Here is a 14,135-nt window from a genome sequence, read left to right on the forward strand (position 1 = left end):
TTGGCCGTAAAGCCTGAAGTACTTTAATTTTTGTGTAGCTTATTTCATGGAACTATTTTACAGGTCTCGTTTCAAGAAACACTAAGGGTTGTACCAGCAGAAGTGAAAAGACTGAAGTATACATGAAAGCAATGGTGGATGTTGTAGCAATTGCTTCACAAGCAACTGGATTCGTAGTTTGGCCAATACTTGAAGGCTCACACAGGCCAAATTTATGGTTGATTCCAGCTACTTTATTTTGTTTATCTTGTGGCTGGTGGGAGAACTATGTCTCTAAACATTCAGTATTTGGTAAGCGATATATTTCCCAAAACTGTGAACGCCGAGTAATAAATCATGGCTTAAAATTACTTTCAAACTCAAAAAATATTATTATTACTTTTCCTTTTTCTTTCACAGTTTTCATGAGGCCTCTTTGGAAAGTAAAAGAACGTTTAAAGAGAACAAGATACTTCACCTACATATTTATGTCTGTTTGGAAGATTAGTGGTTTTTTAATTTTCACTCTTTTAATTAGAATGTATCGAGGAGAAAGTGTAAATCATTTTTTCACATTACTTAGCAAAGGGTTTTCTCAGCATAAAATAAGAATTACAGAGGTTTTTTTTTTTTTGTTAATTTTACATTAATATTATTTTCAATTGATTGTAATTTAACGGAATTATCTAAATTCCAGATAAAACCAACTTACGCTGGCACAAGTTTACCAGATTTAGCCGATGTGATACCAACTGGAGAGATTATTGATATTGATGCAGAATACAACACAGCTCTTTATGTTTTATTCATACAAATATCAGCAGCATATCTCTGTTATATATTTGGTAAATAATATTATTGTGAGCCTACTGTTTTTGGTTCTATTTTTAAATGGACCGCTTTAACACCAAATGAGTCAGCCAACTTATTTATATAAATAAAAGTTCCTTTAAATTTAGGTTTAAACAAATTACTACTCTTGGTTTTGGAGGGGGTCAAAATGGGATAAATGTTCCTTGGAAGCTTAATGATTTCAATCGAGTTTAGGCTGTAAGCTGTCAATTTACATACTTTGGTTATTAATTTTATTAATGTTAGGAGAAAAAACATGTTAAGCTTTTACCTTCGATTGTTAGGGATTTAAACATAATTATTATCATGAATAAGGACAAAAGCTTTATTTTTCTATTTAAAAAAAAATGGTTTTAAAGCTTTTTAATGCTGTTCAAAGTTGTAATAATCAACAAAAAGAAATCTTTGAAGAAACTGTTAGTAGAAATGGTAGCCTTTGTGCAAAGGCAGTCCATTAATATTTATTCAGTGTGTCTACACATTTTTGTCTCATTTAAAAATACTAGCTACTTTAGTGGATTACTTTATTAGTGTTCCTATTGCCGCATAAAATTAACTTTTGGGTGTGTGTTTTCGTTTAATATTATGTGACCATAACACTGTTGATTATTAGTCCGAATATCGTACACATCAAAAAGATTAATTTTTAGACAAATATAAGACATTCATTATATAAGCATGCTAACAAGATTTCGAATCGTAATCTGCAATTAAAGCTTTCACTTTTTGGATGGAAACAGCCCTTTTAATGGCATGGATTTTATTTTAAAACCCTGAAAATAAACTGCGCGTCTAAGGAACAGGGGCGGCTAACAATCAAATAAACAATAAATTCATTGCTAATATTATTTGCCTAACTTGAGAAAGTTGGCCGTTTCGTGCTCAAAATTTCTTTCCTTCCGAATATTTTTTACTTCTTCTTTTGTGTTACACTTACAGTATTTTTTATTTTTCTCCTTAAGAATATTTGTGCGGGATTCGGTTAAATTGATGAATCTTTGCGTAAATAAAATTATAATCATACGATGTGTGTATGTACGATTTTATCATAATTTTTTCATTATGATTTCAGACAATTCGGTTTGACCTATAGATAGATATAAAACCATTCAGACGAATTAGTTTGACTCGTCAAGAAATTTTTACTTTTATTTCTCCTATTGAAAATAATTTGAGCACTAATCTGGTAAAAGGTTTTTGAACACTGATTTAAAGTTCACAATGACAAAAATCTCACTTTTATCTTTAATTTTATTTAAAGAAAATGTGTCTGTACAATTTATTGAAAAGTCACTAAAAATTCTGCCCTACTAAATTTTTACGTGTGCGCAACTTTGACAGAATTGTGCCTTATATATTACTTATCAATATTGTCAATTTTCCTTACCGATACTTCATTAAATGAAGGAAATTTCACTACTTTGGAAATATAAAATGTACTATTATTCTTGATTTGAAATCTGTTTTCCATTGCCTTAAAAAGAATTTCATTTAATTTTTCAGGAAAGTTTGCTTGTAAAATCGTCATCCAAGGTTTCAGTTATGCATTTCCAGTAAATCTGACAATTCCAGTCACAATTTCCCTGTTAATTGCTCTCTGTGGTCTAAGGCATGATGATCCATGTTTTTTTCACAACATCATACCTGACTATTTGTTCCTAGAATCTCCACCAGTTTATTTTTTAAATGATTTCATAACGAAACAGGTAAGTATCTTCAAGGAGATTCTTAGATATATGTTGAAGTACATAAAATTAATTACTCCTTAATTGATTTCAGCACGCTTGGATCTGGTTGTTATGGCTCTTATCTCAGACTTGGATCACACTTCATATTTGGACTCCTAAATGTGAACGTCTAGCAACGACTGAAAAATTATTTGTACTTCCTATGTACGATTCCTTGTTAATTGACCAATCCTTAGGGTTAAATAGAAGAAAAGATGATGAAAAGGATGTTAAAACTGAAGTAAGATTCAAATATTCGTATTAAAAATTGTTCTTTCACTTAAATGATTTTTAATAACGGTCTCTTTTATTGCTGTAAAAGGAAGTAATTCAGTTTACCAAACTTCAATATGAATAATGCTTTCATTTTTTTAGGAAAAGTTTTCTTGAAATATTTATTTTAAAGGTTCCCGGGGATACCTATATTGCCTTAAGTTTAAAAAGTTTGTAATTTGTTGTATTATTCCTTGGCATTTTAGTATTTAAAAAAGATTGAGTAAAAGTTCCTGCAAGTTAGTTTGCTTTACGTCCGATTTTATTTTATTTTACCTTCTAAGCTAGTTATATTACTTATATTTTAATATATTATCTTCGTAGGAACTTGCTGAAAGGGAGAAAGATCCGGATGAGTATTATGAAACAATATCAGTACATACAGACGCAAGTAGTACTACTCCAAAAACTGTAAAGAAGTCCGACAGTATAACAAGAATATATGCCTGCGCAACTATGTGGCACGAAACGCAAGATGAAATGATGGAAATGTTGAAATCTATTCTGAGGATGGATGAAGATCAATGTGCAAGAAGAGTTGCACAGAAATATTTAAGAGTGGTCGATCCAGATTATTATGAATTTGAAAGTATGTTTAGTTAGAATCCTAATATCATTTTAAATTTTACAATAATTCTTTCTTTCTCTTATTACGTGTTAGTAGAAGTAGTTAAGCTCCTCTTTAAAACGTCAGTACGATTAATCTGTTATAGAATTTCTGTATTATATTTACATGTTCGGGTTTTAACCAATATTGCCCCTTTTTTTATTGACCATACTTCCCTGCTTACCTGTGACTTTCTTGTCAGATACCAACAGAGTTTTCTTTCGACTTAGTATACACTTTAGTACTTTATATATTTTAATCTGTCTCATTAGTTTGGAACTTTTTTAGAGATCGATAGATTTCATAGGTTCTGAGAACTGATCAGATTTTTTTTCTCTATCTTAGCACACATATTCTTTGATGATGCCTATGAAATTAGCGATGTAAATGACGACTGGTCTCAAGTGAATAGATTCGTAAAATTGTTGGTTTCTACGTTGGATGAAGCAGCTAGCCATGTACATGAAACTCACATAAGAATTAGACCACCAGTGAAATATCCAACTCCATATGGTGGAAGGCTTGTTTGGACATTGCCGGGAAAGACCAAAATGATTGCTCATCTTAAAGACAAATCTAAAATACGACACAGAAAACGATGGAGCCAGGTAATTTTCTTTTTATGGAAATAGTCGTTCTATTTTATATTTTCTTCTTTCAAGTTGAATATAACTGCTTATTTTTCATTTTATTTTTTTAAAAGAAAAGATAAATATGTTAAATTTCAAAGCCTAATTAGAGAATTGATCAAAGAAATGATGGGTTTCTTTCAAGTTAATCTACTATACAATCAGATCTACCTTGTTAGATTGAAAGTGTAGATGCTACTAATATGGGCTTAGAAATTTCCATGTTTAATGACTTTCCTTTTGTATTTAATAGGTGATGTACATGTACTACTTGCTTGGGCACAGACTAATGGAGCTGCCAATATCCGTTGAAAGAAAGGAAGTTATGGCTGAAAATACATATCTTTTAACTCTCGATGGTGATATTGATTTCCAACCTCATGCTGTAAGATTATTAATAGATCTGATGAAAAAGAATAGAAATCTTGGAGCAGCTTGCGGACGTATTCACCCTGTAGGATCGGGTGCGTTGCATACCTACTATAGTTATCTACAAATCCTACAGTTGTTAAGGCAACTCCCTAACTTAATTTTGAGCAAAATATTAAAATATTAATTGTTAACGGAGTAAACGACTATCGTCGGCTAACCAAATTTACTAATCATTTCTTGTATTAACTAATAAAAGACACCTAGGTTAAGACAGCAATCAGATTTAGTAGACGGTAAACATGGCTGACCCAAATTTTGTTGAGTTGCCGAGAAATACAGCTTACTAACCAATCAGTCAGACGTTTTCCTTCAATTTAATCAACCCATCTTTCGCTAAACAAACTCACTTTGTCTACAAATGAGATAACAATATTAGTCAAAATATTTTTTATCATTTGTTTATTTTAAAAAAGTAAACTTTCTAAGTGCGTTTAATGAAATAAAAGTTCCCAACATGCCGAACTTTGCTGTCAGCACCTTAAATATCCATAATATTTGAGAAAAACTCTCTCTTCCAGGCCCAATGGTGTGGTATCAAATGTTTGAATACGCTATTGGCCATTGGCTGCAGAAAGCTACGGAACATATGATTGGCTGTGTACTTTGTAGTCCTGGTTGTTTTTCACTCTTCAGGGGAAAAGCATTGATGGATGATAATGTCATGAAGAAGTATACAATCAAATCAAATGAAGCAAGACATTACGTCCAGTATGATCAAGGTAAAACATTATAAAAATATATAAAAATTAATGGCGTGAGATCTTTTCTTTAAAATGGTTTGTTTCTTAATAGGAGAAGATCGTTGGTTGTGCACGTTACTGCTACAGAGAGGATACAGAGTTGAATATTCGGCTGCTAGTGATGCTTATACGCATTGTCCTGAAGGATTTAATGAGTTTTATAATCAACGTCGTCGTTGGGTGCCTTCTACCATGGCAAATATTATGGATCTTCTTATGGACTATAAGGCGACTATAAAGATTAATGACAATATTTCTCTTCCTTATATTTGGTATCAAGTATGTAAATTCTTTAGTAAAATTTCCAAGTTTATAACTTATAAATTGTTTTCATCAAATAAAACAATTTAGATTTTTGTAATTTGCTATTTGTGTTAGTTAACGAGAGTTAGCTTATTAAAGTCATGAATTTAAAATTGTTGAATGATATTTTAAAAACTACAATAAATTTTTCTTTGATAAAAGAAATGCATAAAAATTATTTTCTTATCGGCAGACAGTCAATTAAAAAAATAATTTAGCGCGGCTATGAGCCGATAAGTTAAATTTAAAAGTTGTTTAAAGCAACTGTAGTTCAAACTAGACCTGATGTATTGCGGTTTTTTATAACTCAAAAGAATTTATTTGATTTAGTTTGTTCTTATTATTTGTTTAACATATTATTTTAGTTTATGTTGATGGGTGGCACGATCCTGGGTCCAGGAACAATATTCCTTATGTTGGTTGGAGCTTTTGTGGCCGCTTTTAAAATTGACAATTGGACTAGTTTTTATTACAATATCATTCCCATCATGTTCTTTATGTTAGTTTGCTTCACTTGTAAAGCTAATATTCAGGTAACTAAGTGATCATATACACCATAAATTATTATTATTATTATTTCTTAAATCTTAAATAATTTGTTCTATGTTCAGTTATTTGTAGCCCAATTGCTATCTACAGCGTATGCCTTAATCATGATGGCAGTAATCGTAGGTACAGCTCTTCAGCTTGGTGAGGACGGTGCAGGATCTCCTTCAGCAATATTTTTAATGGCTATGACGGGTTCGATGTTTATAGCGGCTTGTCTTCATCCTCAAGAATTTTGGTGTATTGTTCCAGGAGCAATATATCTTCTCTCAATCCCTTGCATGTACCTCCTTCTTATCCTTTATTCTATTATAAATTTAAACGTAGTTTCCTGGGGTACTCGAGAAGTTCAAACTAAAAAGACCAAAAAGGTAAACAGAAAATTAAAAATACTATAAATAAACTCAAAATTTTGTGTTCAATTTAGTAAAGGAAATATTTTTAAGGAATTGGAAGAAGAAAGGAAAGAAGCAGAAGAAGCAAAGAAAAATGCGAGGCAAAAGTCTCTTCTAGGATTTCTTCAGAATGGAGGCCCCGCACCTGGTGATAACGAAGAAGGCTCAATTGAATTTTCACTTGCTGGTTTATTTCGTTGTATGTTCTGCACTTACCCTAAAGCTATTGATGAAAAGCAACAACTAGTAAGAATAGCCGAGTCTTTAGAAGTTCTTGAAAAACGAATGGAAGGAATTGAAAAGTAAAATAAAAATATTTTATAATTTTAGACAACATTGTAAGTAAGATTTACTCAAAATATTATTTACTAATTAGGACAATAGATCCACATTCACATCACCACCCAAATAATAATCGCAAGCGAACTGCTTCTGCAAGTAGCAAAGACCATAATCTTGCCGCTCTATCAGAAGATCCAGCAGAAGAAGACCAGCACAGTGATGACAGCGATACAGTTTCCACAGGTATCAAATTAGCCAATTAAATTTAACGAAAAAAAGAGGGCAAGTTTTTCTTATAAAAATGAAAATAAAATAAAAAATACGTGCTTTCGCATCCTCGGACCTGCGGTAGTTGGACGTTAAACTCGCCAGGAAAAATGGGCATTATTACTAGTAATACTTAAGACTTCTTTTTCGAAAAGTACAGTCTAAACTATAAAAATATAAATTTAGAATACATTAATATTCTTAAATGTAAAAACAAAATATTTGATAAGCATAATCATCTTGTAGGTGAACCAAAGGTTGAACGAAATGACGACATAAATCCATTTTGGATTGAAGACAAAGAGTTGAAGAAAGGGCCTGTAGCCTTCTTGTCAGCTAATGAAGTTGCATTCTGGAAGGATCTTCTTGACAAATACCTGTTTCCAATAGATGATGATAAAAATGAAAGGGTAAAATGCTTCATTATGAAAATCTCATGCAAGAAAATCAACACTTAAATTTTTCTAAGTATTTTTTCCTTTTTTATAATCGTGAGGCTAATTTCCCTCTAACAATATTCAGCATTGAATTCAATCTTTAAAGATAATGATAAAATTTAAAATCTCAAATATAAAAAAAAAATTCATGCCAGTTAAAAAAAACTGATTTTATTTTAAATAAATATTACTAAAAAGGCATATTTTAACGCATTGATTAGAACATTTATATTGTAATATGAGAAATATCAATACAAAGTTTAAAATTATTTTAGCTTAAATTAATTAGAAGTATATTCAGTTTAGTACGATAAAGAAACGGTATAACTACTAATTGACAAAATGAAAATGTTATTTTGATTGATGAAGATCGTCAATGAACGCCAAAAGGTGTCACACGTTTCGACAGATCTGTGTGTTTTAGGCTCGTATAGCAAAGGATCTTATTGAACTACGCAACTCATCGGTATTTGCCTTCTTCATGATGAATGCATTATTTGTTCTCATCGTTTTCTTGCTCCAACTGAACAAGGGACTATTGCATGTGAAATGGCCATTTGGTGTGAAGACAAATATAACTTATGATGAGGTGACACAAGAGGTGAGAGGAAAAGGTGCGCTCCGAGGACTGGGCAAAGCCAATCGTAACCTATTTTTTCACGTTGTCTTCCCCACCAGGCTGGCCACCCTTGTCCTCGGAGACTCACTGTCTTTTTATAAACTTTTGCCTTTGGTACTTTCTTCTGTTTACAGGCAAGAATCGCCGCAGATCTCATAGAGCTGCGAAACAAATCAGTCTTTGCTTTCTTCATGATGAACGCTTTATTTGTTCTTATCGTGTTCTTGCTTCAACTAAATAAGGACAGCATACACGTCGAGTGGCCTTTCGGGGTCAAGACTAATATTACTTATGTGGAAGAAACCGCTGAGGTATCCACAGTTGTTGATGTTTGATGCTCGAGCATGGCTCTGAAATAAGAACATCTATTTGGGGTTTATGTGAATATCTATCTAATGTGGCGGATATCAATAACTCACTTTTACTATACACTTCCTATTAAACTAAAAAGATAAAAGAAAAAAAAATAGACAAAAAAGAGAATGGACCAATAAAAACATGCTATTCACACCCTTTTCTTCACTGGTACTCATTAAAAAAAAACACTCTAACATTTAGTCGTTGAAAATTAAGTGAAAACTGACTGACTACCATGACTGCAATAACACGAAGCTAATATGTAAATACGATACCAAGAAAAACGAGTATTCTGCATTCAAAAAAATTCTTCTTCGGCAATATCTCCAAATAGAGAAAATGAGTTTTGAACCTCCTTTTTCCGGAAAATAATAAATAAATATTGTTAGTGGTTTTATTTTTAGTGCACAAATTTAAAGTCTAAGCGAATTAAAGATGCAGTCCCATTTCGCTCAGTTACATTAGCGAACACTAAGAATTAACTTTTAATCTATCTCAAAAAGTCAAATTTTCCCCAATTGCGTTTGCTTGTAAAGTGTACGAAATACTACTGACAGAGATCGAAACAATTTAAATCCCACTTTCCTTTCACCAATTCTTGCAACTGCACAAAATCATTAGCAAAAATGATTTTGCATATTCAGTTCCAAATAAATACAGAAAAAAAAAAAATGAATAATGGGAATGCAAAACAATTTGATATACCTACACAATTCAATTACATTTCACAGAGCACAAGAGAATGAAGCATGGATTTGTACAAAATTAACACTCATTAATGCCAAAACTAAAAATCAAAACAGCTGTGGCAGTTTCATTTTATTTTTTTCTTAAATACACCCTTTTTCTCAGATTATTTGTTTTTTTTTCTCGATTCTACATTAAATTGACCTTTATTTTCATAAATCATTATCATTCTTAACCGTTTCATATTCATTCAGTTCTTATCATTATATTTCTATTATTTCCCCCCCCTTTTCATCTACAATTATCATTGTTCATTTATCCATAAAACAAATTTCAGGAAGAAGAAGAAATGTGCCACAACTTCGGCTAGTGAATGATTTATAATATTAATTTTCTATTTATTATATTTTTATGCGATATTTTTATGTTGCTAATACATTAGTAACATTGGTGCTTGGTATCCGAACAGTCACGTTCGATTTTATTTTTTATTTTTATTGTGACTAACTGTGTATATAACAATGAATTAATTTAAATTATATTATTTATTTATTGTTTTAATTAATATCTACATCATTAGTAGATATTATAATGTATAAATATTTATTAGTTTTAATTTATTTTAACATGATGATGTATATTTGCCTTAAATGTACAAAGTTATATATAATGTATGATAATTATTGGATACGCATGGGTGATTAGTTTTATTAATGCACTTTTTTTTTTGTCAACAAAAGTTTGTATATATAGAAAAGAGTTAGATTAAATCTTATTATAGAGTAATTCCAAAAATCAGTTTTTACCTTAGAAATTTATTGCAAGATTATTTTGTTCAATATTAAAAGTAAAGTCATACTTTTTTTATCATACATAATATATCTAGTGTTTAACTTCATGAAATCTATATTAATGTTATAAACTTGTTATTTCTGCTTCCTCACGTCGATAACTTTATTTCTTAGGTACTTATTTCAAAGGAGTATCTACAATTGGAGCCTATTGGTTTAGTATTTGTATTCTTTTTTGCATTAATCATCATAATCCAGTTTACTGCCATGTTGTTCCACCGTTTTGGAACTATTTCACACATTTTGGCTTCAACAGAACTGAATTGGTGTTGTAGTAAGAAGGTAAATATTTGTTTTGAAAATCCAATTCATTATTATTTCTTTTTACTTTAACATCGTACTTTCTAGTATAACATTTGGTAAGAAATACTTAATAAAAATAAATTTTATCAAGATTCCACTTGAATGGAAATTTGGGAATCGGAGGTTCGAGAATTACAGTAAAAGATGTGTGATTCTTCACACAATATTTTTCTCCTATATTTCCTCAATAACTAAATTAATCTTAATTACTAATTCCAGGTCGAAGAGATGTCTCAAGATACTTTGCTAGATAAGCAAGCCGTGGATATTGTCCGGCATCTTCAGCGACTTAAAGGTATCAATGGAGATTATGACAATGATTCTGGTTCCAGTGCTGACAGAGTTGGGCGCAGGCGTACTATTTATAATCTTGAAAAACAGCGACAAAAGACCAGAACTATTGGCACGCTGGACGTTGCCTTTAGAAAACGATTCTTACAAATGAAGATAGAAGATGGGGAGGATGCCGAACATGGTATTAATTTCTTAAAAAAATTATTTATTTTTGCAAAAATTTTGTGAATATACACTTGTAACTATAGAATGCAAATGCGATGATATATATTTTTCATTATTTCCTCCTTAATTTGAATTTATTTTTTAAGGAACTCCGGTACTTGGACGGAAACTAACTATGAGAAGAGAAGTAAGAGAAGCGTTAGAAGTTCGAAGACGTTCCTTGCAGGCTGAAAGAAGGAAGTCTCAAATGCAAACATTAGGTGCTCACAATAATATTGCAAGAGGGCAGCGAATATCAAATGCAGGTTCACACGTTAAAGACCTGTTTGAAGGACATAATCCTGCTTATGAACCAGGAGATGATGAGACAAATTCGTTAAGATTGACTAATGTAGCAAGAAACTGGGCTGAATTAGAATTAAATGGGAATGCACACTTATGATTGGAGGGGAATGAAGGAAGTTAAAAACTGTCTTTCTGATGTTTTCGTAATCTTGAGTTTGTTTCGTTTGAATTAAATTCATACTGCCAATGTCCGTTCTAAGCTAGTGCAATAAATTATGTATATAATTTTATATTTATTTTTTGCGCAACGACTTTGTTAAGTTAATATAAACTTGCTCAAAGGTTACGTGAAATTACTTTTATTAATTGTGACTATTTGACTACTATTTTAAATTTTGAATAAGTATAATATGAGAATTTGATAATAAAAACAAGATTGCGAGCATTTAACAATTGTGATATTTTGCAATAAATTTTTTTAATTGTTATTCTACTAGTATTAGAAACTGAATAAATACACATTGCCCATTTCTATTTCAGTATAGATTTCATCATCCAGACCATTCTTTTCTACCGCTAAGTGGAGGAGGAGGTAGCTTATAGTTTAGGCAGATACACTAGAGTCCTACTCTTTCTTTTCCAACTTTTAATATCCTAATAAAAGAAGATGAATGATGAAATGAAAATTCAGGTGATGAAACCTATACGCATCCCACGCTGAACCTTAACCAGCATGTTTGAGTGGAGCTCAATTTTCAAACAATGGTTCCATAAATACCCTCTTAAATCATCATTGACTCAGCCAACAAGCTATGTATATTGTTTGAGAAAATGTGTACTAATCTGCAGTACAGCATGTGTACTAATAGCAGTTGTGAAAATAAAGTTTTAACAAACTATCAATTTGCAGCTATTAAAGGCCACAGATTTACTAAATGAGACTATAGAAGAAGCTTTACCGTACCATGACTTATTTTTAGAAAATATTACGAATAAATGTTTTACAGCACAGCATATTCAAAGAGCAAATTAAGTTTAAATCTAAGGAGTCTTTTTTTAAAATATATTTTGTAAACTGTTAATTAATTTAGGACATTTCGTCATAAACCATATTTTTGCGTCCCCTGTAAAGCACTTAAACTAAATATCAAATTCGAACTTACTTCGAATTTCATTTACAAGTTATGCTGCCCATACGCACACCAATTTTGAGGGGCCTCAAAACAAATATTTCCTGCAAAAACTCCGTCTAAAATTTGCAATAATGTAACTTCCATCACTTACTTGTAATGCCTACTTTTTTCCAACTACCAAATTAGGTTTTGTTGATTGTGGTCACATACTTTACTATTGAATTCTTATATTAACCATTAAATAAAATCCAAGGCCTACTAGACCCATTACCCATTACCACAAAACATCTTGCGCTGTGCGTGCGTCGCCTCTTATCACTCGACTACCTTGTTCTTATTGAGGAGTTACAGAAAACAAAAAATACATAACTTAGGCGTAATAAAGCACAAGATTTTCTCACAATTTCAAGTTTTTGATTCAAAAGAACATTTTAACACACCTCCAATAGCGATATACAATTTTTCCAAGAAAAATCATTCAAATAATATTTATGATCTAAGTGGGAAATATTGAGTATTTTAAACTATCTCAGATAAGTGAAAAATCCTTTCAGTCGTTTTCCTATATTTGAAATTTTGTACCAACAGGTAATTTTATCAAGAAACATTTCAAGAAGAACCCGCTTTTTAAAACACAGAGTAATAAATTGTCTTGAGATGGTACTTCAGAGGGAAGAATACCATTTCCTCTCCTAAGAGTTCATTTAATCGTATTGTCCTGAACAAAATTTTCAAATAAAGGATGCAGACTAATACTAGTGTAATGAGATAAAAGTTTTTTACAAACATTGTTAGAGCTATCTTAATGAATCTCTAAAAAAAAAAGGAGAATAACCTATTCAGTATAATAATACTTCCAGTTGTGAAAATTACATCTACAGGGTATAATTGCAAAAGCAGCACTAAAAAATGGCAGACAGATTACAATAATGGTGATAAAGGTAGATTCTATAAAACTATGGCAGATCAGTTACCTAGACAACCATGGTTTAAGGGAACTGTCACTAATAAATGGGTTGTTACGACAATAAGCAGGCTGAGAGCGAACCACGCGGTGTGCGGATCGTATCTACACAGGATCAACAAAAGGTCCTCTCCTCTTTGCGTAGATTGCAATGAGGAGGAGGATTTCAAACATGTAATAATGATATGTCCACGTTATGTGGTAGAAAGGAAACGAATGTTTGACGACATATACAGGTATTTAGATGCACCATTTCGCTACGAAGACATTATATTCTCCACCAACATTTATGTGCTTAAGTCGATAGCAGAGCTAGCAATGAAATATGAATGTATTTAAAAGCTATAGCCGAATTAGAATGAATGGGAGAAAATGCTTAGAGAAGGATTACGTGATTTTAATTTTGGTTAAGCTATAAGGATGGCAGGAGCACAGAGTGCTGCTCCATCCATTAGCAGTAGTTTATGTAAATAGCGGTATATAGTAGAATGATGAATGTGTGAAGCGAATGTATTTGTAGGTAAGAATGGAGAGTGAGTGATATTCTAGTGATAAGCACCTAGACAATGCTGGCTGTATGGCGGAAGCCAATGCCAAAAAAAACAAAAAAAAAATTACATCTATCTAGGAAACTTAGTAGCAACACATTCAACCCTCTTTTATATAAAAAGTGGGAGACAGAACAGTAGCCCTTTAAAAGAAGCCTATCCAACCCCTCACAGAAGTGGCCTTTATCGAAATTTCCCTAGAAAATGTTTCAAAAGAAAGAGGTACTTTCACTTTTCAGTAAAATGGTACTTTAGTCAGTTCCCCTGGTAGAACCAAATTCAGCTTTCTATGATTTTTATTATTTGAGATATTTTGTTCTCTCACTTACATATTTTTTCATAAAACTACTTTTTCGTAAACAAGGAACCTCAAAAAGTACTGTATATTTTCTTTGAAAACACGTAATGGAAAATTTGTCATGAGCGCAACAGTTTCCTTACCTAGTAAGAGAAGTAATTA

The 14,135-nt window shown here is 31.6% G+C and overlaps 1 protein-coding gene across 3 annotated transcripts in view; it reads left to right on the forward strand.

Annotated features, from left to right (window-relative positions):
• The window catches only part of kkv (hyaluronan synthase-like protein kkv), a 78,051-nt gene extending 66,604 nt beyond the window's left edge, over positions 1-11,447 (forward strand). For 2 of the 3 annotated variants that reach the window (XM_074132681.1, XM_074132680.1), the window contains exons 5-23: positions 64-291; positions 400-599; positions 677-824; positions 2,335-2,537; positions 2,611-2,799; positions 3,156-3,420; positions 3,784-4,046; positions 4,321-4,531; positions 5,018-5,218; positions 5,292-5,518; positions 5,908-6,075; positions 6,154-6,459; positions 6,535-6,785; positions 6,860-7,008; positions 7,279-7,442; positions 7,894-8,070; positions 10,098-10,265; positions 10,506-10,761; positions 10,892-11,447. In XM_074132681.1, the coding sequence (XP_073988782.1) occupies positions 64-291; positions 400-599; positions 677-824; positions 2,335-2,537; positions 2,611-2,799; positions 3,156-3,420; positions 3,784-4,046; positions 4,321-4,531; positions 5,018-5,218; positions 5,292-5,518; positions 5,908-6,075; positions 6,154-6,459; positions 6,535-6,785; positions 6,860-7,008; positions 7,279-7,442; positions 7,894-8,070; positions 10,098-10,265; positions 10,506-10,761; positions 10,892-11,187 (4,070 nt within the window). In that variant the 3' untranslated portion in view covers positions 11,188-11,447. Of the gene's footprint in view, positions 1-63; positions 292-399; positions 600-676; positions 825-2,334; positions 2,538-2,610; positions 2,800-3,155; positions 3,421-3,783; positions 4,047-4,320; positions 4,532-5,017; positions 5,219-5,291; positions 5,519-5,907; positions 6,076-6,153; positions 6,460-6,534; positions 6,786-6,859; positions 7,009-7,278; positions 7,443-7,893; positions 8,071-8,222; positions 8,400-10,097; positions 10,266-10,505; positions 10,762-10,891 lie in introns of all 3 variants that reach the window. The other variant, XM_074132682.1, reaches the window with a different exon arrangement.
• The last annotated feature ends 2,688 nt before the right edge of the window (positions 11,448-14,135 follow it).

The sequence above is a fragment of the Rhodnius prolixus genome, unplaced genomic scaffold (genome assembly GCF_049639745.1).
Source record: "Rhodnius prolixus isolate KJV_2025 unplaced genomic scaffold, Rpr scaffold_4, whole genome shotgun sequence".
Lineage (NCBI taxonomy): Eukaryota > Metazoa > Arthropoda > Insecta > Hemiptera > Reduviidae > Rhodnius > Rhodnius prolixus.